The 22,942-nt window shown below is 46.2% G+C and overlaps 1 protein-coding gene across 1 annotated transcript; it reads right to left on the bottom strand.

Moving 5' to 3' along the window:
- Positions 1-227: 227 nt before the first annotated feature.
- On the bottom strand, positions 228-21,051 carry med1 (mediator complex subunit 1). Its single transcript, XM_029629559.2, has 16 exons — positions 20,888-21,051; positions 20,041-20,147; positions 19,644-19,722; positions 19,415-19,469; positions 19,002-19,134; positions 12,823-12,851; positions 12,611-12,682; positions 12,441-12,515; positions 12,113-12,276; positions 10,991-11,102; positions 10,638-10,762; positions 7,788-7,912; positions 6,309-6,510; positions 5,873-5,968; positions 5,420-5,525; positions 228-5,129 (listed from the first exon to the last, which is right to left on the bottom strand). The coding sequence occupies exons 1-16, from the start codon at positions 21,003-21,005 to the stop codon at positions 1,343-1,345; spliced, it is 5,385 nt and encodes a 1,794-aa protein (XP_029485419.1). The 5' UTR covers positions 21,006-21,051; the 3' UTR covers positions 228-1,342.
- Between the last annotated feature and the right edge of the window lie 1,891 nt (positions 21,052-22,942).

Raw genomic sequence — 22,942 nt, 5'->3', positions numbered from 1 at the left:
GTAGTAACGCTGTAATGGCACTACTGACATTGTATTAACACTTTGTTCTTATATATTACTTACTAGTAACTGCACTTTGACTGCTCAGCAATCGAATAGAGGTTTTTTGTGATTAAACAAGATTATGGATCGATAACTCAATTCTATAAAATATCAAGCCTGGAGCTAGTCGACTAATAGTTAACTCTCAACAAATATGAAAAGGTGTACACAGAGGAGAGAAATCATTCAGCATTTAAATATTTATTTTAAGCTTGCCAAACTTCTCTGCAAAAAAAGTTCTACATCTCAACACTAACCTGCCCATTACATGTTAAAAGAGGTATCAAAATCTAAAATTCACAATATTCTAAATCCACATTTAAGGCATTTAAACACACAAGATGTTACAACCCTTGCCGAATGATACTTTGTAAAAACAAAATATTTAAAATATATATATTTTTTTACATGTTGTAATTTTTTCTTTTTAAACATGGTGCAATGCTACAGTCTTAACTCTTTTTAACCCCGCCCCCAACCCCAATCAAAAACAGAGCCGCAATCTTCTATGTTTGGTGCTGCTAGAGTAAATAATGAATCTAAAAGATATTCTAACTTCAAATACAACCAACATCGTAGCTCAAATAAACCGTACAGACTGAAACAGATACCGTGTGTCGTTGGGTACGTGTGGACTTTCTTAAAGGGATAGTTCACCCAAATTAGGTGATGGGTGAACTATCCCTTTAATTCCAAAATGCCTCACCCTCCACCCACATCACAGTAGAAATTGGCATCTCCATGTCTAGGTCGAGGTAACAATATGGCTGTAGAACACACTTGGATTTCAAAGTTGAATCCTGCTGTATTTGTCATTCTTGGACATATACTGATACGTAAAAAAAAGACACATTTAAAAAAAGAAAACAGGTACACTGGTAGAGCTTCAGACCACGTTTCAAAGATCTGCTTGATAAATGGCCTACTGCTAGAGTGCTGCCAGTCTTTGCAAATATGGCATGGACACCAAGGGAAGAGTTGCAGTCAAGATTATGAAAAGGCACATTCTGTAAGTTCTCATTTCATGTCAAAAGTGCTGCCACTAGCAATACTCGTGCTATTTATGGATAAAGGGCCTTGCTTGCACAAGGGCACAACGGCAGAAGATGGTACACCTGGAATCTGTACAGCAATCTGTATGCTAATCTCCCACTTTTCATTGCCTGGCCCGGGATTTGAACCAGCAACCTTCACATTAATGGTCTGTCTCTTTAAACCCCAGGGGCGTGACTTTTGATTGGAAATGAAAGTTACAGGCTGGCCTTTAAAATCCAAATCAAATGTGTGTCTATTGAAAGGGTTATAGGTTGCCAGTGAGGGCCGAGTCCATGAGGTCATCGTCCTCATTCCGCATGTAGACAGGACTGGGGCGGGAGGGACGGTCCGAGCCCATCATAGAGATAGACGTATCCGAGGCCAAAATGGGTGACCGCGACCAGCTGTCAGCCTTCATGGGACCGTGCGAAACGTTCCCAGTTGACATAGACGACGACTTCTTCTTCTCCCTCTCTCTATCTTTGTCCCTCTCGCGTTCCCTCTCCTTCTGCTTCTTCTTCTCCTTCTTGTGCTTCTTGTGCTTCTCCCCTGAGCTGAGCGGCATGGAGCTCATGTAGTCCTGCGGGGGCACGGGCCTCATGGACTGGTCGTCGTCCGAGCTAGGGCTGTTCTGGTGGGACTTCTCTGCCACAGAGCTGCTGCCTGACTCGCTCTCGCTGTCGTGGTTGAGCGGTGTGTAGCCCGGCGAGCGGCTGTGGCTGGGGGAAGAGCGGTCGTGCTTGGGCGTAGAGCCGCTGAACAGGGGTGAGGCTTTGAGACCGGAAAGCTGGGGGCGCATGGATTCCCCCGAGCCCTCTCCAGGCTTCTGCAGGGTCACCTTGGCCTTGATGCTGGGTGAGCCACCGTCCGGCTTGCTGATAATGATCTTGGCCACGCCCGTGCTGCTTACGCCTCCAGTTTTGGGATCTATGAGCTTCTTGTCCCCGCTGGCACCCACCGACACGGACACTTTGGACTTGCCCTCTTTCTCAGACTTTTCTCGTTTGATCGGGTACTCCCCGCCTTGAGAGGACATTCCGTGCTTGGAGGAGGGGCCGAGGTTTGGTGGCCCGCCCCCTGGTCCGCCTACACCAGTCCCACCACTGCTACCAACAGGCGGATCTCCCTCGTCTTCAGGACCCCCTCCCCCGCCGACGCTCTTCAGCTTGTCTATGACTGCAGTCAGCGAGGGCTTCTTGTTGCGGCTGGGGGACTTTCCTTTGGCGTTGGGGTTGTTCGCGTTGTTCCCTTGTCCGCCACCACAACCACCCCCTCCGCCACCACTAGAGCCATACTGAGACTGGGAGCCTCCGGAAAAGGACATGGAGCCAGAGGAAGAGGAGCTGGAGGAGGAGGTGGAAGACGAGGAGCCGGAAGAGGAACCACCACCGCCCAGCTGCTTCTGGGAGCCCATCCCCCCACCGGAGGACGACTTGGACCCTACCAAGCCGCCGCCCCCTGAGCCCATGGGGGACTTGGCCTTGGAGGACGGTGGAGTTCCTGGGACTTGCGACTGCTGCATCTTCATGGTGGAAGAGAGCTTGTCAGAGCCACTGGGGCGAGAGTGCGAGGGGGAAATGTTGGGCTTGATGTTGGGGTTCATGAGGGACCCGGGAGGCTTGCCCCCCTGCGGCTTCATCTTGTTCCCACTTCCAACCCCGCCACCACTGCTTCCCGACCCGGAGAGTCCATGTTTGGTGATGGGAGAAGAGCCTGGCTTCCCCACACCCATTCCCTGAGAAGAGCTCTTCATCTGGGGGGGTCCACCTCCAACACCCCCTCCAACGCTCCCAGGCTTGGAGCTGATGCCTTGGCCCAGGGTGCCCTCCTTACTCTTGATCTTGCCTGAGGAAGACGAGGAGTGAGAATGATGGCTCTTGCTTCCGCTAGTGCTGCCTGCACCCCCCGTGCCACCACCCGCCGAACTGCTTGAGGTGTACCCGCCATGGGACGAAGTTTTCCCACCAGACAGTGTTCCTTTGGGAATCTGAATGGTGATCTTAGGGATAGGTGGTGTGGCACCTCCTGGTGGGGTTTGCGACCTCCCGGAGCTACCGGGAGACTTGGATCCTCCGCCAATGCTGCCTCCAGATCCCGAGCCTCCGCTGGGTGGGGTGTAGGGTCGCCCCCCTGTGCTGTGAGATGGGGACTTCCCGTCGGGATCGAGCTTTTTGCGTTTGGGGGGCTTGTCTTTGGACTTGCCCTCGCTGGAAGGGGTGCGGCTTCGCTTCACCTGCTTCCCCTCAGTGGAGCTGCTGCCAGTCATCCCCATCCCTGAGCTGCGCCCACTCCCGCCCCCATTGTCATCCTTCGCCCTCATAAGTCCCTGCTGCTGCTGTTTGGCTTTGGCCTCGCCACTCTTGAAGTCACTGCTCCCCCCTCCCATGGCCATCATGAGAGGGCTCTGGCCTCCCCCCATGTGGGACGGGTGCGAGTCCCCTAGATCCAGGGCCTGACCCAGCAGTGGCTTGCCCCCTCCGCTGTTGCCCCCGAACACTATGCCAGAAATGTCGAAGGGGTCCTTGAGGGAGGGGTCGGGGGTGCTCTGGCCGTGCGGGGTGGGATTCTGGGGGGTGCCGGACGGCGTGTTCTGCTGGCTGCTCCCACCGAAGCCTTTGACCAGGTCCAGGTCTCCATCGGCGCTGGGTGAGCTGTCGTCGAAGTATGCCTGGGGGAAGCCGTGGCTGGAGGTCAGCAGCTCGGGGTTGAAGTCCACCGTGTCAGGGAAGAAGTTGGTGGACGAGGAGTCGCTAGTAGGGGTGGTGGCGGTCGCCTCGGCGATCAGGTCGGCGGCGTTCGTGAAGGGGTTCTCATTGCTGTTGGTGTTGAAGATGTCCGCCTCGAACACGGCGCTGCCCTGTCCCGAGCTGGACGAGTCGCGGTGCGGGGTGCCCAGGGGGCCCCCATCCTCCCCACTGCCCAGGTGGTGCTGCCCGTGCGAACCGCTGCCGCCTTTACCTGTCTGCTCGGGTAAGTCCGACAAGATCTCGTTTATGTCCGCGCCGATGCTGTCGGAGCTCGATAGGCGTACCATGCGAGGCAAGGATGATCCCGGAGGTGGTTGCTGCTGTTGCTGGGACTGGACGTGCGACTGCGAGTGGTAGGACACTCCGGCCCCGGAAGGCGGGGTCCCGCACTGACTGGGCGCCGGGGTGATGCTGTGGGGCGTGTCCAAGCCATCGCCGGGCAGGTTGACGTCGAAGATGGGATTCTGGGAGGCGTCCACGTCCATGGAGAAGAGCTCGCGGTGGAAGTCGTCCTCGGTGGGCTGGTGCTGGTGGTGGTGAGGCTGCATGGACCCAGACTGCTGCTTGTTCATCCCTCCCATCCCCCCTCCTCCTGCCCCAGGCACCCCACCCTTCTCCATCCCTCTGGGACGCTTCTTCTTGCCCTTGGTGCCACCTCCGGGGCAGGTGCCACCCATGCCATCAGTGCGTGGCGACCCAGAGGAAGAGTTCTGCCTCTCTAGGGGACTCGAGCCATAGAGGGCAGCAAAGTCCTGGGCGGGGTTGTCTTTCAGCAGGTTCATTAACATGGGGTGGTTCTTGGTGTTGGTGGCAGGGGAGGAGGTGGGAGGCGGAGTCTGGTGGGGTTGCGATCCGGAAGAGCTGTTCTGGGGAGTGGGGCTAGTGCCCACAGCGCCCGTGATCTGCAGCAAGCTGGTCAGAATGGGATTCTGGGTCACTTTGCTGAAGTCGTCCCCGGATTGACCCCCCTGCTGTTGCTGTCCAGCTGCCCCACCCTGGGGTGTACACTCTCCCCCCTGGCTTTGGCTGCGACTTATCCCGAACAGAGATGTGATTGGGCCGGCAAAGTTACCTCCCCCACTGTTCCCGGTGGGAGTGTTGCCTCCACCGACACCCGGGAGCCCCATGGGGTTGGTGGGGTCAACCCCTGTGCCCATGCCGTACCCGGGGCTTCCAGCAGGGGGTAAGTTCTTTTTCACCATGATCTCCACCGTCTCGGCAATCAGGGAGAGGGCTGGCGTGTCTGCCTGGATGGTCTCCGCTTTCCGCCGGATGGCCCGCATGGTGACAGGGATGGACATGCACCTGAGGAAAGGGATCCGAATGGTGATGGGGCGGACATAAAGTATTTTTTTTAATATCTTTTTTTAAATTGTCATTTATCTGACGTTTACTTATTTTAACACCAATTATTTTCTACTGAAGGTCACATGGCCTCAAAATTGTTGTATTTTGTTGAATAAAGCATATTGAATGAAACCATTCGGGTTGGTTTCTTTGCAGTGGGGTAACAACAAGAAAGGCTGAGAAGCATCTACTACAACATAAAACAGATTGCGTGAAGGACACTTGAAACAGAGAAAATGGCCGCTCACCTCTGGACCACTTTGGTGATAAAATCGTCAGTGCAGATCAAGGCATCGGATAGGCCTTTGTACAGCTTACAGGACACCTGCCTGGAGTCAATCACCTCCATAACCACTGCAAGAGGGAGAGAGAAGGAGATGGTGGAAAGGAGAGGAGAGAGACGGAGAGTGAGAGGAGACAGAAGGAGAAGTTCGAGAGAGAGTTTATTTGACAAGGACAGTGCAAATTGTAGCAATGTTTGAGGTTCAACATCAAGGTAAAAGAACTGGAGCTAGCAAAGAAGTAGTCAAGAGTGAGTGAAAATGTCAGACCAACAGGGCCAGAGTTGATCTAAAGTCAATTCTGTTGTGAAAGTCACAGGGCCGGTTAGAGGGCTGGCGGACTGAAACAGCAGTAATGTCCATAGGGATACATTCAATTATGTTCCATTTAATTCCATGGTAATGTCAGTGTGTCCTCACCACAGACTAGGGACTCGTTAACAGGGTGCTGGAAGGAGACGCTGAAGCTGGAGTCGGTCAGAGGACACACCTCAAACTGTAGCAGTCCTGGAGTGTCTGGAGGGGGATTACACAACAGGATATTACATCACTGAATAGCGCAAGATTCCATCTCATGTTAATGACCATTTCTGTTTTTGTGGGTTGAACGCTTCCATTTGTTTTGATCAGCATCAGTACGGACAGCTCAAACAATGCGTTGGCATGTACTGTATTATGCTGACTAGAGTAACAATATGAAAATGATTTTGTAGTTCGGGTTGAGATGGAACAGCCCTGTACACTGCAGTTCTCCAGGACCAGTTGTGTTCATTAGTTAGCCGTTCTTATTGGACAAACGCAGGCCCCTCCCTGTTTCAGTTGGTCAACAACTACAACCACTACCACTACTACGCACCATCCTTGATGAAGGTGCGCTTGACGCAGCTGCCAATCAGTGTGTTGGCGGCTGCCTGGTGCCTGATAACATCCAGTAGGGCGGGCACCTGGGCTGGGTGGCGGAAGGGGATCTTGGACACCAGCGTCCCCTGCAGCGAGTGCCCGTCCTGCACCGGGGCGTCGCCATTCAGGAAGTAGCAGTGCTGCTGGTCGGGCAACGACTGAGCAGAGGGAGAGGAGAAGGAAAAGGTAAGATGGAGAGCCCATAGAGATAGTTAGGACTCATCACGGATGTAACCGTTTTTTTTTTTGCATGGACGCTGCCACTGAGGACTCCCACTATTTTAAATGAATGAATGACAAGATATGGTTCAGATCTCTAGCACTGCAGGTGGCGGTAAAGTCACCAATATTAGCTAGAACCCAAAAGAAGAAGAAAATGTACTACTTCTAAACGGAGATGGCCTCAGAGTACCACAGTATGAGTCATAATACCCATAAAGCTTAGTGGTCAAACCGGGAAACGGTTCCAAACGTTTTTCCACCATTCATTTTTCCTATAGGGGACTTTTAGAAACACTTCAATTAAGGGCTGTGTTCCGTGTAGGCTTACCCTTACCCTCTCTCAGACAAGGTGACAGAGCCCTTATTTTAAGTGTTTCTCAAATCCCCTGTTGGAAAAACGATTGGAACCATTTACCCGTTTGACCGCTAGGTTTTATGGGTATCGAATCAAACTTAATTGTATTGGTCACATACACATATTTAGCAGATGTTATTGCGGGCGTAGCGAAATGCTTGTGTATCATGACACCTCCACTGTGGGGCTCTATGGCACTGCCCGTGCTCTCACAGACGCCATAACAGGACAAATACAAAAAACGAGCCCGTTAACTCTACGGGAGAGCCTTTTTTTCTTTCTTCCAGAGACAGAATTAATTCAGTGTTTAAAACTACTGAATTCCAATATACTGGTAAGCTCTTTATGGTTGAGCCAAATTAAAAAGACTGATAGTCCTTTTTTTTTGCCCCACTTCAAATAAACTGTACTGCTGTGTTTCACTTGTCTTGTTTGAGATGTTAGAAGAGGTATGTGTAGCTCACAACCCGTTCATACAGGCTCTTCTTTTCACTGGACCGAGTCAAACCTAAGACTTCCCGGCCAATCACTTGACATTCACAGGTCACACTGAGGATCGGGACGACAACAAAAGCAGCGCCACACACCGCAGCCCTCAAGAAGCAGTTGCGTGCACTCTCGTGCTAACGTGGCGGAGCACTTGACGTCATCTGACGATTGAAATGAAAATGAACCAAATATCGCGCTTCATTGCACTTCTGTAGTCGATCTGAGAAGAGTGGATAGATGTAAGCAACAGTTCATATTTCACCTAGCCTATCTCAGGGGAGCTCTCATCATATTTCTTCCACACACACACACGCCCACACAAGGGCCCAGGAAGCCGGTCTAAGAGGGGAGTGAGAGGAGGCTACTCACAGCGTAGAAGCGCATGGCGTGTGTGGGGGTGGTCAGGGGGTTCCCCCCCTCCTCCTGGAGTTGATTCTGGACGATGAGCTCGTAGAGGGGCGACAGGGTGGGGGGTGTCTCAAACACAGGAATCCCTGGTAGGAGGGAGGGGGCGGGGGGTTAACTGACACACACAGACGTGTGCACAAACACCCACATCTTCACACTTTTACACAGGGGCGAAAACAAAAAGCAACAAATGCAAAACATACAAACCCATAGATACACCACACTAGACTTGGGCGATATACCAACTATAGGGGTATTTCGAAATACAGACGGTATGATTTTCAATACTGTTTCAATGTAATTTCTTTGTATTTTTTGAAGGGGGTGGGTGCGGGGGTGCGTGCTACCCCACTGCTTATAACTAGAAGTATAATAAATCTAAGATATGTCAAATAAATGAGTGCCTTCAGAAAGTATTCACACCCCCTTGACTTTTTTCATATTTTGTTGTGTTACAGCCTGAATATAAAATGGATTAAAATGGCGTTTTTTTTTGGTCACTGGCCTACACACAATATCCCATAATGTCAAAATGGAATTATGTTTTTTGAAATGTTTACAAATTAATTAAACATTTTAAAGCTGAAATGTCTCGAGTCAATCAGTATTCAACCCCTTTGTCATGGCAAGCCTAAATAAGTTGAGTCAAAATCTGCTTAACAAGTCACATAATAAGTTGCATGTGTGCAATAACAGTGATTAACGTGATTTTTGAATGACTACCTCATTTATGTACCCTAACACATAGTTATCTGTAAGGTCCCCCAGTCGAGCAGGACATTTCAAACAGATTCAACCACAAAGACACAGGTGGGTAAAAAAAAGAAAAAGAAGACATTGAATATCCCTTTGAGCATGGCGAAGTCATTAATTACACTTTGGATGGTGTATCAATACACCTAGTCACTACAAAGATACAGGCTTTCCTTCCTAACTCAGTTGCCAGAGAGGAAGGATGACGCACAGAGATTCCACCATGAGGCCAATGGTGACTTTAAAACAGTTGCAGAGTTTAATGGCTGCGATAGGAGAAAACTGAGGGTGGATCAACAACATTCTAGTTAGTCCACAATACTAACCTAATTGATAAGAGTGAAAAGAAAGAAGCCTGTACAGAACACACATATGCTGCTGGTATGCCAGCAGCATACCACCCTGCATACCACTGCTGGCTTGCTTCTGAAGCTAAGTAGGGTTGGTCCTGGTCAGTCCCTGGCTGGGAGACCAGATGCTGCTGGAAGTGGTGTTGGGGGGCCAGTAGGAGGCACTCTTTCCTCTGGTCTAAAAAAAATATCCCAATGCCCCAGGGCAGTCATTGGGGACACTGCCCTGTGCAGGGTGCCGTCTTTCGGAGGGGACGTTAAACCGGTGCCCTGACTCTCTAAGATCATTAAAGATCCCATGGCGCTTATCATAGGGGCGGCAGCGTAGCCTAGTGGTTAGAGCGTTGGACTAGTAACCGGAAGGTTGCAAGTTCAAACCCCCGAGCTGACAAGGTACAAATCTGTCGTTCTGCCCCTGAACAGGCAGCTAACCCACTGTTCCCAGGCCGTCATTGAAAATAAGAATGTGTTCTTAACTGACTTGCCTGGTTAAATAAAGGTAAAATTAAATAGTAGGGGTGTCCTGGCCAAATTCCCAATCTGGCACTCAAACCATCACGGTCACCTAATAATCCCCAGTTTACAATTGGCTCATTCATCCCCCTCCAGGTAACTATTCCCCAGGTAACTATTCCCCAGGTCGTTGCTGTACCTGGAAAATAACAGATAAAATAAAAAAATATATATATATTTGAAACATGTTTGCACCAAGACACTAAAGTAATACTGCAAAAAAGTGACAAATTCACTTTTTGTCCTGAATACAAAATATTATGTTTGGGGGAAATCCAATACAACACATTACTGAGTACCACTCTCCATATTTTTAAGCATAGTGGTGGCTGCATCATGACATGGGTATGCTTGTAATCATTAATGCATGGGGAGTTTTTCAGGATAAACATAAAATGGAACTAAGCACAGGCAAAAACCTAGAGCAAAACCTGGTTCAGTCTGCTTTCCACCAGACACTGGGATATGAATTCACCTTTCAGCAAGACAATAACCTAAAACACAAGGCCAAATCTACACTAGAGTTGCTAACCAAGAAGACTGAACATTCCCGAGTAGAATAGTTACAGTTTTGACTTACAACTGCTTGAAAAACTATGGCAAGACCTGAAAATGGTTGTCTAGCAATGATCAACATCCAACTTGACAGAGGTTGAAGAATTTTGATAATAATAAAATGGGCAAATGTTGTACAATCCAGGTGTGCAAAGCTCACACAGACTCACCCAGCTGTAATCACTGTCAAAAGGTGATATTATATTCTTGACTCAGAGGTGTGAATACTTATTTGTAAATTTCAATATACATGTTTTCACTTTGTCATTATGGGGTATTGTGTGTCGATTATCCATTTTGAATTCAGGCTGTAACACAACAAAATGTGGAATTAAGTCAAGGGGTGTGAATACTTTCTGAAAACACTGTACATCCAGCTCAGGCCTCCAGCTACGCATTTGGTTTGCAAAGTGGCTAGATGTCAAGATCAAGCTTCTTGGTTAGAACAGAGACATTCAATCCTCTCCTGGATCAAGATCCCTGTAACCTAAACCGTTTTGCACTCATTTTATTTTTACAACACCCTTTGTGCGCACATTCGGTAATATCTTATACTCCGGGTATGGTACAGAAACGATATGTTGGCTTGAAAATCTGGATACCGCCCAACCCTAGTCCACACACATCTGAGACCACCCACCTGTAGCATTGCCCATCCTCTGGATGAAGGAGAGGGAGAAGGGCATGGGCAGGTTCATCTTGAGGAAGAAAGAGGCAGGAAGGTCCACACAGTTGGAGTTGGTCACAGACGAGAAGGAGGGGGTTCTGCAACAGAGAGAGGAGACACACACACACAATTTCAAAATTATCCAGTTATTCCCCCACAACAAAATAACTACTTATTACCCATTTATTATGAACAATTTATAAAAGTATCTGATGTATTTTATTCACCCCAAAAATATATTTAAGACCCCAAAAATATATTTAAGACCATCTAAATCTTTGCTCTGGAACTTAAATTGAATGTCTGAAATTTGGGATAGGTCTCACCCCTTGTTGTCCACTGGGTGAGATCCCGTGATGAGGGGGGCGATGGGTAGCTTGTAGATTGACGAGGTCCCCTCCACCGTCACAGATACACTCACACCCAGAGAGCGAGGGACTGTACAGGAGTTAAAGTAGGGCCATGTGAAGACATGCACAAGTGGAGGAAGATGGCCAAAGGACGATCATTTGATTATTTAATATATAGTCTAGTTCCAAAATCTTCTACGGTTTAAGCAAAGTCAGCAAATCCAGCCAAACAAATTAGATGATTATAAGTTGCCAGGTGTATTGCATGCCAACCTACAGTTGAAGTCGGAAGTTTACATACACCTTAGACAAATACATTTAAACTCAGTTTCACAATTCCTAGTAAAAATCCCCTGTCTCAGGTCAGTTAGGATCACCACTTTATTTTAAGAATGTGAAATGTCAGAATAATGGTAGAGAGAATGATTTATTTCATCACATTCCCAGTGGGTCAGAACTTTACATACACTCAATTGGTATTTGGCAGCATTGCCTTTAAATTGTTTAACTTGGGTCAAACGTATTGGGTGGCCGTCCACAAGCATCCCACAATAAATTGGGTGAATTTTGGCCCATTCATCCTGACAGAGCTGGTGTAACTGAGTCAGGTTTGTAGGCCTCCTTGCTCGCACAAGCTTTTTCAGTGCTGCCCACAAATTTTCTACGGGATTGAGGTCAGGGCTTTGTGATGGCCACTCCAATACCTTGACTTTGTTGTCCTTAAGCCATTTTTCCACAACTTTGGAAGTATGCTTGGGGTTATTGTCCATTTGGAAGACCCATTTGCGACCAAGCTTTAACTTCCTGACTGATGTCTTGAGATGTTGCTTCAATAGATCCACATCATTTTCCTACCTCAACTATTGTTCAACAAGAAATTTGTGGAGTGGTTGAAAAGCGAGTTTTAATGACTCCAACCTCAGTGTATGTAAACTTCCGACTTCAACTGTATATCTTTTCAACAATTTGTATTTATTAAACAATGGCTGAATCAAGAAAATATGTGTTCATCTCTATTTAGGATTAGCCCCAACGAGCGGAAAAGCACTGCATTGGCTTTCTGGGCAGCACTGTGGCAAACTTCCTTCGCTCCCTCACCATTTGTGTCGGTGAAGTTGAGCTGCGAGCCTGTCCTTTCCTCGAACACATCGTACGGGGACACGTAGCACTGGAGGGAGACAAGATGGCCCCCGCTCCTGGCTGTCAGCAGACCCACGCTCCCATGAAGGATGGTCTCCACCGTGTTAGCGTTGGTGGCTAACCTGCAACACACACAATAGTGAGAATTCATTCTGACAGGAACATATTTTTCTCAAAGGGGAAACCACTCAAAAAGCTCTTCTGGGAAAACATATTTTTTACGGAGGGAGACCTTTTCTTTAGATCGGCCATATCAGGGGCATTGTAAAAAGGGAGGTTTACATACCTGAACATGTGCATCATCTTGGTAAGATCCAGCTCGAGGGATTGAAGTGCCAGGTACATCTTTGTTTTCAGCTTACTGGTGGGAACCGCAATAAAGATAAAAATGAAGTATAACAGCATTTGATGTAATTCAATTCCACAACCACTTATAGTGCTCTAATAGCAACTCACTTGTCTCCAGGAAGCTTGTACAGGTTGACTAGGCCCTTAAGATGTTTGGAAAACTCTTCAAAGTTCTTATCCCTTTAGAGAGGTTGGAAAAAAATTACAACCAAGATGTCATCATGAGAATGAAATGAGAGAAGAAAAAAAAATGAACCGCAAACATTTCTAGCTTTATTTATATAATAATTACATCATATTTATGTTATCTAAAATCTCACCTCAGGTGTTGAATCAGCTCCGGACAGCTCTGTAAATAAATTTAAAAAAAAAAAAAGAATATAAACATAAATACTTGGATAACATATTTACCGTATATCACTTATTTTATAGCTAAAGCGTGTCGCACACATGCCGTTGCGTCCGATCTGAAGCTTCTTACGGGCAACTTATCTGCGTGAGACTTCTTAAGCAAAACTATCAGTTCAATACATTACTGGATATTGTTGAATTATGTTCTAATGATTTAATTCTGCGACTATGGAGTGGTGAGGAGTAGCTCCACGGGCGGACCCTAATTTTTGTCCGGAAGTAATTTGGCCATTCATTGTAGTCACTTCGCTCTGTAGAGATGCTATTTTCTCGAGTACTCTCGTGTCAATTAACTTGTGACATTCCTGGATTACTCATTATATTAATAAACTCTGCTTTAAATCAACAAATACAATAAAACATTTAAAAAGTTTGAGAGTATAAAACTGGGTACATATATCTGTGTTGGCCAAGTTTCAAAAACAGTCAAAAACTTCCAGCCAACCCTACGCCAATGATGCCGGTGGATCTCAAAACTGATCTTGGATCCGCATTAAGTAGCAAAGATATTCTTCGCCACCGTCGTTTAACAACAGATATCTCAAACCAGTCATGACTATTCAACAAAACAATAAATCATTTTCAAGTTTCTTTGCAGCTAATTTCTTAGCTACATGATTGTATGACGGGCAAAGGCAATGAGTAAGAAAAATAGTACAGTTCAGCCAGCCAGCAAGTTTAGCCTGGGAAAACAAGGACCTCAGATTGGTTCACCTTCCAACAGGACAACGACCCTAAGCAAAGAGCCAAGACAATGCAGGATTGGCTTCTGGACAAGTCTCTGAATGTCCTTGAGTGGCCCAGCCAGCGCCCGGATTTGAACATCTTTGGAGAGACCTGAAAATAGCTGTGCAGCGACGCTCCCCATCCAACCTGACAGAGCTTGAGAGGATCTACCGAGAATAATTGGAGAAACTCCCCAAATACAGGTGTGCCAAGCTTGCAGCGTCATACCCAAGAAGACTCGAGGCTGTAATCGCTGCCAAAGGTGCTTCAACAAAGTACTGAGTAAAGGGTCTGAAAACAAACCTTGGTTTCTCATGGTCAGAGTCTTTAGGTGCATTTTGGCAAACTTCAAGCGGGCTGTCATGTGCCTTTTACTGAGGAGTGGCTTCCATCTGGCCACTCTACCATAAAGGCCTAATTGGTAGAGTACTGCAGAGATAGTTGTCCTTCTGGAAGGTTCTCCTATTACCACAGAGGAACTCTGGAGCTCTGTCAGAGTGACCATCAGGTTCTTGCTCACATTCCCGACCAAGGCCCTTCTCCGATTGCTCAGCTTGTTTGGCTAGGTTGCCAGCTCCAGAAAGTGTCTAGTTGGTTCCAAACTTCATCCATTTAAGAATGATGTAGGCCACTGTGTTCTTGGAGACCTTCAATGGTGCAGATATTTTTTGGTACCCTTCCCCAGATCTGTGCCTCAACACAATCCTGTCTCGGAGATCTACGGACAATTCCTTCAACCTCATGGCTTGGTTTTTGCTCTGACATGCACTATCAAATGTGGGACCTTATATGGACAAGTGTGTGCGCCTTTCCAAATCATGTCCAATCAATAGAATTTACCACAGGTGGACTCCAATCAAGTTGTCGAAACATCTCAAGGATGATCAATGGAAACAGGATGCCACTGAGCTCATTTTCGAGTCTCAAAGCAAAAGGTCTGAATACTTATGTATATAAGGTATCCATTTTTTATTTTTTATTCATTGGCAAAAATGTCTAAAAACCTGTTTTCGCTTTGTCATTAAGGGGTATTGTGTGTAGATTGATTGGGGGGGTGTTTAAACCATTTTAGAATAAAGCTGAAACGTAACATGTGGAAAAAGGGGTCAAATACTTTCCCGAATGCACTGTGTGTGTGTGTTTATATACAGTGGGGAGAACAAGTATTTTATAACCTGCAAAGTCGGCAGTGTTTCCTTCTTACAAAGCATGTAGAGGTCTGTCATTTTTTATCATAGGTACACTTCAACTGTGAGAGACGGAATCTAAAACAAAAATCCAGAAAATCACATGTATGATTTTTAAGTAATTAATTTGCATTTTATTGCATGACAAGTATTTGATACATCAGAAAAGCAGAACTTAATATTTGGTAGAGAAACCTTTGTTTGCAATTACAGAGATCATACGTTTCCTGTAGTTCTTGACCAGGTTTGCACAGACTGCAACAGGGATTTTGGCCCACTCCTCCATACAGACCTTCTCCAGATCCTTCAGGTTTCGGGGCTGTTGCTAGGAAATACGGACTTTCAGCTACCTCCAAAGATTTTATATTGGGTTCAGGTCTGGAGACTGGCTAGGCCACTCCAGGACATTGAGATGCTTCTTACGGAGCCACTCCTTAGTTGCCCTGGCTGTGTGTTTCGGGTCGTTGTCATGCTGGAAGACCCAGCCACGACCCATCTTCAATGCTCTTACTGTCGGAAGGAGGTTGTTGGCGATACATGGCCCCATCCATCCTCCCCTCAATACAGTGCAGTCTTCCTGTCCCCTTTGCAGAAAAGCATCCCCAAAGAATGATGTTTCCACCTCCATGCTTCACGGTTGGGATTGTGTTCTTGGGGTTGTACTCATCCTTCTTCCTCCAAACACGGCGAGTGGAGTTTAGTACAAAAAGCTATATTTTTGTCTCATCAGACCACATGACCTTCTCCCATTCCTCCTCTGGATCATCCATAAGGTCATTGGCAAACTTCAGATGGGCCTGGACATGCGCTGACTTGAGCACGGGGACCTTGCGTGCGCTGCAGGATTTTAATCCATGACGGCGTAGTGTGTTACTACTGGTTTTCTTTGTGACAGTGGTCCCAGCTCTCTTCAGGTCATTGACCAGGTCCTGCCGTGTAGTTCTGGGCTGATCCCTCACCTTCCTCATGATCATTGATGCCCCACGAGGTGAGACCTTGCATGGAGCCCCAAACCGAGGGTGATTGACCGTCATCTTGAACTTCTTTCATTTTCTAATAATTGCGCCAACAGTTGGTGCCTTCTCACCAAGCTGCTTGCCTATTGTCCTGTAGCCCATCCCAGCCTTGTGCAGGTCTACAATTTTATCCCTGATGCCCTTACATAGCTCTCTAGTCTTGGCCATTGTGGAGAGGTTGGAGTCTGTTTGATTGAGTGTGTGGACAGGTGTCTTTTATACAGGTAAGGAGTGGAGAACAGGAGGGCTTCTTAAAGAAAAACTAACAGGTCTGTGAGAGCCGGAATTCTTACTGGTTGGTAGGTGATCAAATACTTATGTCATGCAATAAAATGCAAATTAATTACTTAAAAATCATACAATGTGAATTTCTGGATTTTTGTTTTAGATTCCGTCTCTCACAGTTGAAGTGTAGGAAAACCTGCAAAATCGGCAGTGTATCAAATACTTGTTCTCCCCAGTGTGTGTGTGTGTGTATATAGAAATACTGTAAATCCTGCTTCTGTTGCCTGTTTCAGTGTTTGGGTGATAGCCTATGGATTCCGTGAGCCGCAAGCATGACGGAACAATTTCACAAATGAGCTGTTTTTAAATCCTTGCTATGCTGTAATAAAGGCTTCCCATTTTGTTTTACATTAGACTAGCCTCTCTGGTATTATTTATAATGCATTTAGTTAGTGCCGTTTACAATGTTCCAAATTGTCAGGTAAATTATATCCATAATAATAACCCTCTCTTTTCCTTGATCTCATTCTTGTTATTACTATTATGATCATCACAATAATAAGTCATGTTATTGTCATTAATAGGCTTATTATAGCAGCCTTATATAACCACCATCGAGCTGTAGGCCTTATATTGTAATCTAACAGCACCTGTTTGGCACACATACAGTGATGGTCTTGTAGCCCATTCCAGCCTTGCGTAGGTCTACAATCTTGTCCCTGACATCAGTGTCTCCTGACCCCTCCTGTCTCAGCCTCCAGTATTTATGCTGCAGTAGTGTATGTGTCGGGGGGCTAGGGTCAGTTTGTTATATCTGGAGTACTTCTCCTGTCCTATTCGGTGTCCTGTATGAATCTAAGTGTGCGTTCTCTAATTCTCTCCTTCTCTCTTTCTTTCTCTCGGAGGACCTGAGCCCTAGGACCATGCCCCAGGACTACCTGACATGATGACTCCTTGCTGTCCTCAGTCCACCTGGCTGTGCTGCTGCTCCAGTTTCAACTGTTCTGCCTTATTATTATTCGACCATGCTGGTCATTTATGAACATTTGAACATCTTGGCCATGTTCTGTTATAATCTCCACCCTGCACAGCCAGAAGGGGACTGGCCACCCCACATATGCTCTCTCTAATTCTCTCTTTCTTTCTCTCTCTCGGAGGACCTGAGCCCTAGGACCATGCCCCAGGACTACCTGACATGATGACTCCTTGCTGTCCCCAGTCCACCTGGCTGTGCTGCTGCTCCAGTTTCAACTGTTCTGCCTTATTATTATTCGACCATGCTGGTCATTTATGAACATTTGAACATCTTGGCCATGTTCTGTTATAATCTCCACCCTGCACAGCCAGAAGAGGACTGGCCACCCCACATATGCTCTCTCTAATTCTCTCTTTCTTTTTCTCTCTCGGAGGACCATGCCCCAGGACTACCTGACATGATGACTCCTTGCTGTCCCCAGTCCACCTGGCCGTGCTGCTGCTCCAGTTTCAACTGTTCTGCCTTATTATTATTCGACCATGCTGGTCATTTATGAACATTTTAACATCTTGGACATGTTCTGTTATAATCTCCACCCGGCACAGCCAAAAGAGGACTGGCCACCCCACATAGCCCGGTTCCTCTCTAGGTTTCTTCCTAGGTTTTGGCCTTTCCAGGGAGTTTTTCCTAGCCACCGTGCTTCTACACCTGCATTGCTTGCTGTTTGGGGTTTTAGGCTGGGTTTCTGTCCAGCACTTTGAGATATCAGCTGATGTACGAAGGGCTATATAAATAAATTTGATTTGATCCTTGGAGAGCTCTTTGGTCTTGGCCATGGTGGAGAGTTTGGAATCTGATTGATTGATTGCTTCTGTGGACAGGTGCCTTTTATACAGGTAACAAACTGAGATTAGGAGCACTCCTTTAAGAGTGCGCTCCTAATCTCAGCTCGTTACTTGTATAAAAGACACCTGGGAGCCAGAAATCTCTCTGATTGAGAGGGGGTCAAATACTTATTTCCCTCATTAAAATGCAAATGAATTTGTAACATTTTTGACATGCGTTTTTCATGGAATTTTTGTTATTATTCTGTCTCTCACTGTTCAAATAAACCTACCATTAAAATGATAGACTGATAATTTCTTTGTCAGTGGGCAAACATACAAAATCAGCAGGGGATCAAATACTTTTCCCCCTCACTGTAGGCCTAATATGCACGCAGCGCTTGCTCAATACCTTATTTTTCTTGATCTCCAGTTTTCCCCCACAACTAGTCAAATTTATTCCACACATCTGACTTCCCCTTTACCTCCTGCGCAACCAGTAACCATTTCAGTAACAGAACTTCTCAGCCAGAAATGGCTGTAATTATGTTGCAGCTTCAGCAACACGGACAATGCTATACACACTGATGTTCTGTGGTGGTCACTGCAGCAGGGAGGAGAGAGGCAACGGGTGCTAGAAAATCACTCTCTCCCTCTTTTTTTTTTTAACACAGCGCAGCAAGTCTGAGCCAGGCGGCACAATCAAATTAATTGCGGTCAGACTCCCTCTAGTCATTTGTGTGTCTTCATTATTTCATCAAATAGCTGGCTTAAAGCATCAGACCAGCTCAGTGCATAAGGTTGACTTGATTGAAACATACTGTATGTGTCTAAATATGGAAAAGTACACTTTGAAAAAAAATGACAAATAAAATTTTATTGGACACATACACATGTTTAGCAGATGTTATTTGCAAGTGTAGCGACATGCTTGTGTTTCTAGCTCTGATGGTGCAGTAATATCTAACAAGTAATATCTAACAACTTCACAACATATACCCAATACAAACAAATCTGAGTAAAGGAATTAATTGGTCGAAACATACAACTCTCGGTCAACCAATAGCTTTTTTAGGCAGGGACAGCCCAAATAGACATAGAGTAATAGTGCTGTAGGTAAGGGATAGTACTGACCGCTGGGTTCTCTCCGTGGTGGGCCACCTTCACATCCACCAGCTGACCAGCCGTGTCCAGCTGCACCTCCACATAGAACATGTCTGAAGTGATGTAACATTCTGTCCCCGAAGGACTCAGATGGGACCCCAGCCTGGTGGGAGAGGATGAGGATGGTAGGGGTGGGGTTAGAGAGAAAGAGAGGGAGGCAAATCAGACTCAAATGTGGCTAACCTCAAACAATGACTTTCTTGCCAAGTTTGGAAATCCATTGTTCAGTCAGGAATGTACTATACAACAGATATACACCACATATAAACACACTTCAATGGTATGAATAAGGAATCAGTGGATGGGTGACCTGGTGAGGGAAAGAAGGAGGGGAAGGGAAAGAAGGAGTAAGTGAGTGAGACAAGAAGAAAGGAAGAGCTTACATGTTCTGTCGAGCGATGGACTCCAAGCGATCTGTCATGGACGGCAGGGAGGACACTGGAGCCGAGAGAGACAAATTAAAAAACTCAGCAGATTGTCTTTCAACTGTCAAGAATCTGATGATACAGGAGCGATTGCTATTGGCTTTCAATTGCAGAAGTGCCCATGGAACACTTTCAATGAATAGGACAGGTTGTCCTTGTGATCAGTTGTCTCTCTTTGGCGTCTCACCTTTCAGTGCTTTCTGCAGGGTCTCTAGACAGGTGAGCAGGAGCTGGTGTCCAGCCGCATTCATCTGACCACGTTTCTCCTGTGACCGACGAAACAATAGGGGGGAAGGATTAGAGAGTAAAGATTTTCTAACTCATAATGTATGTATATTTGGATTTACCCCAATGAAGTTCTATTGACTAAAACGTTGGTTTTAAGATCCATTAATCACATTGTGGAGCATGCAAGAATGCCAGTGAGCCGGAGTTTCTTTTTCCACCTGTATGAATGTATCTTCCGGAATCTATAAGGCGTGCAACCGGACCAATTAACACGCTTTCCTAACTCTATATATTTAGCATTCCATCATTTCCGCTTTTCCTATTATTTCATTCACACATTCTCTCCATCTTCTCACCATGGCCTGGCGCACCACCTTGCTGGTCTCCTGCCAAGGCCGTGAGGCATTGTGTTTGGCATGGAGTCTCTCCAGCAGAGCGTTCACGCGACTCTGCTTCTCGGCTTCTGTGAATAAGCAAGGTGCACAACGGAGCATTACATTCAATTGGAACTATAGCACTTCAGTGTTCAATGCCTGACATTCCAAGAGAACAATATAAGCTAGTTTTAACATCCTTATTACATAGTTAACTACATCATTTGTTTAGATTGTGTCCTACACAAAACTAAAAACACAGTGGAATTGATGGAGTAGGCTTAGCTTTGATGCAACCAAGAGAGTTTTCACTGAGTTTTTACATTGCGGGTCCAGCACAATGTAAAAATGTTGCATCGAAGTTAGAGTAGGGGGGTATGGGAGATTAATAGATTAATAGCCAAGCCTGACAGTCTATAGCTGCATAATTACCTATTGATAAGAGTTGTGCAGATACATGCATGACTCTCGGACTGTGGTTGTGTTGCTAACTAGGTCAACTGGCTTGGACTTGATTGACTACAACGTATCTAGTACAAGAAAGTGGCGAGGTAGCTCATGTCCGCGTAACTACTCCAGGTGCATTTAATATAGTTGTCAGTATCAGTAAACTGTTTTTAAATACAAATTTCCCGTAGAAAAACATAATGGTGCATTATAGTAGCTAGCTAGCATGATAACTACAATGCTGGCTAGGTAGCTAATATAGCTCACGAATACCCTAGCTAGCATTAGCCTGCTCTCAGCTTGTTGTAACTGATCTGACAACAAATATCTGACCCTAGTGTAACCACTCTAGCTCCAATTGCACAGATATGATACAACTCACCTGTCCCTTCTTCAGCTTTTACCCGATCTGCAAGAGCCTGGTTTCCCCCAGATTGTGTTGAAAGGGTAAGTTCTCTTGCTGGGTTTGGGCTACAGCCCTGCATAGAAACCGCCGCCATCTTCACTAGCTAGCGTCTTTTTACTAGCTACACTGTCGCTTCGCACTGGACTTCCGTAGTGGGTGGGACGTCGTAGTCAACGATGTTATAACTAAACCCAAGATAGACCACAACATGCCGTTTCGAACGGGAGCAGATAAGGAGGTGGGCAGAGCCAAGCACTAGCTAGCCAGATCCTATTGGCGCATTCTAGCATGTATTTGCGTTTTTACGTTTGGGAACGTTTGGGAACTCCTACCCTGTAAGCCATTGTACTCCTAAACAATTGTACTCCTAAACAACAATTGTACCCCTAAACAACGCAATTCAACTAATAAAACGGTGGCAAAGGTAAAGTCTACAAAACTTAGTCCACTCTGTTCGTAACAAATTTAATTTTGGGGAAGAGAAAACTGTTTTGAGATCAAATGTTTAGCAGAATATCGGGTCAAAATCTATCTCGCTCCATCTTCTCCCATTGCCGGCCATTGGGCTTCTTGGAAACGCCAACCGCATGCTTCAGATGTATATATCCCGTGAAACATCTGGCTCATTGTTCTATCTGTGTCGGATGTCTTGTTCAAATTATATCATCAAATTGTATTTGTCACATGCGCCGAATACAACTGGTGCAGACTTTGCGGTGAAATGCTTGCTCACGAGCACTTCCCAACGATGCAGGGTTAAAAATAAAAACATTTTTAAAAAAGTAATAACTAAAATAAAATAGGCTACACATGAATGGAGCTATATTCAGGGAGTACCAAATCACTGTGAGGGGTACGAGGTATTTGAGGTAGATATGTACATGAAGGCAGGGTAAAGGGACTATAGAAGGCATCAGGATTGATAATAATAATAAGAGTAAAATAAAATAACCGATTAGCAGCCGCAAATGATGACTGTAAACGTGTGTTTATGCATGTGTGTTTGTGTTGTGTGGATATGCGTGTGTATCAAATCAAATGTATTCAAACTTTATCCATCACATAAACATATTTAGCAGACGTTATTGCAGGTGTAGCAAAATGCTTGTGAATGTGAATGTGTGGGATTTTTGTGTGAGAGTTTCAGTGTAGTGTGTACAGTATATGGTGTGTCTATTCTAGTGAGTATGTGTAGGGTCAGTGCAAGATAGAGTCAGTACTGGTAGTTTGGGTATCATTAATTGACTATTTAGCAGTCTGGCTATTTAGCAGTCTTATGTCTTGGGGGTAGAAGCTGTTTCGGAGCCTGTTGGTCCAAGAGCTGACGCTCTGGACCGTTTGCCAGATGATACCAGAGTGAACAGGCTATAGCTTGGTTGCTGGAGTCTTTGGCCATTTTTCGGGCCTTCCTCTGACTCCGCCAGATAAAGAGGTCCTAGATGACATGGAGCATTTGCTATAGCAAGCGTTGATGCAGCCAGTCAAGATGCTCTCGTCTCGATGTTGCAGCTGTTCAACTTTTTAGGATCTGAGGGCCAATGCCAAATCTTTTCAGCGCCCTGAGGGGGAAAAGGCGCTGCCGTGCCCTCTTCACGACTGTGTGGGTGTGTGTGGACCATGTTAAGTACTTAGTGATGTGGACGCCAAGGAACTTGAAGCTCTCGACCGCTCCACAACAGCCCAGTCGATGTGGATGGGCATGTGCTCTCCCCTCTTTTTTCCTGTAGTCCACGATCAGCTGTTGATGGAGAGGTTGTGGTCCTGGCACCACACTGCTAAGTATCAGACCTCCTCCCTGTAGGCCACATGTCAAAGTCATTCCACAGGGGCCGAGTATCTGCAGGCTTTCTCTCCTCCCTTGTACTTGATTGATGAATTAAGGTCACTAGTTAGTAACTAACTCCCCTCACCTGGTTGTCTAGGTCTTTATTAAAAGGAAAAAGGAAAAACTCGCAAACACTAGGCCCTCCATGGAATGAGTTTGACACTGCTGCTGTAGGCTGACTATCAGGCCTACCACCATTGTGTCGT

The sequence above is a fragment of the Oncorhynchus nerka genome, linkage group LG23, assembly GCF_034236695.1.
Source record: "Oncorhynchus nerka isolate Pitt River linkage group LG23, Oner_Uvic_2.0, whole genome shotgun sequence".
NCBI lineage: Eukaryota > Metazoa > Chordata > Actinopteri > Salmoniformes > Salmonidae > Oncorhynchus > Oncorhynchus nerka.
This window is presented reverse-complemented; position numbering and strand designations above follow the sequence as displayed.

Excerpts from the sequence above, each read along its gene's own strand:
- med1 (XM_029629559.2), bottom strand. The coding sequence starts at position 21,005 with ATGGCGGCGGTTTCTATGCAGGGCTGTAGCCCAAACCCAGCAAGAGAA. Across the intron at positions 12,852-19,001 it reads ACCACGGAGAGAACCCAGCG|AGCTGTCCGGAGCTGATTCA; the intron begins GTCAGTACTATC and ends ATTTATTTACAG. Across the intron at positions 11,103-12,112 it reads CAACTTCACCGACACAAATG|TCCCTCGCTCTCTGGGTGTG; the intron begins GTGAGGGAGCGA and ends ACTCCTGTACAG.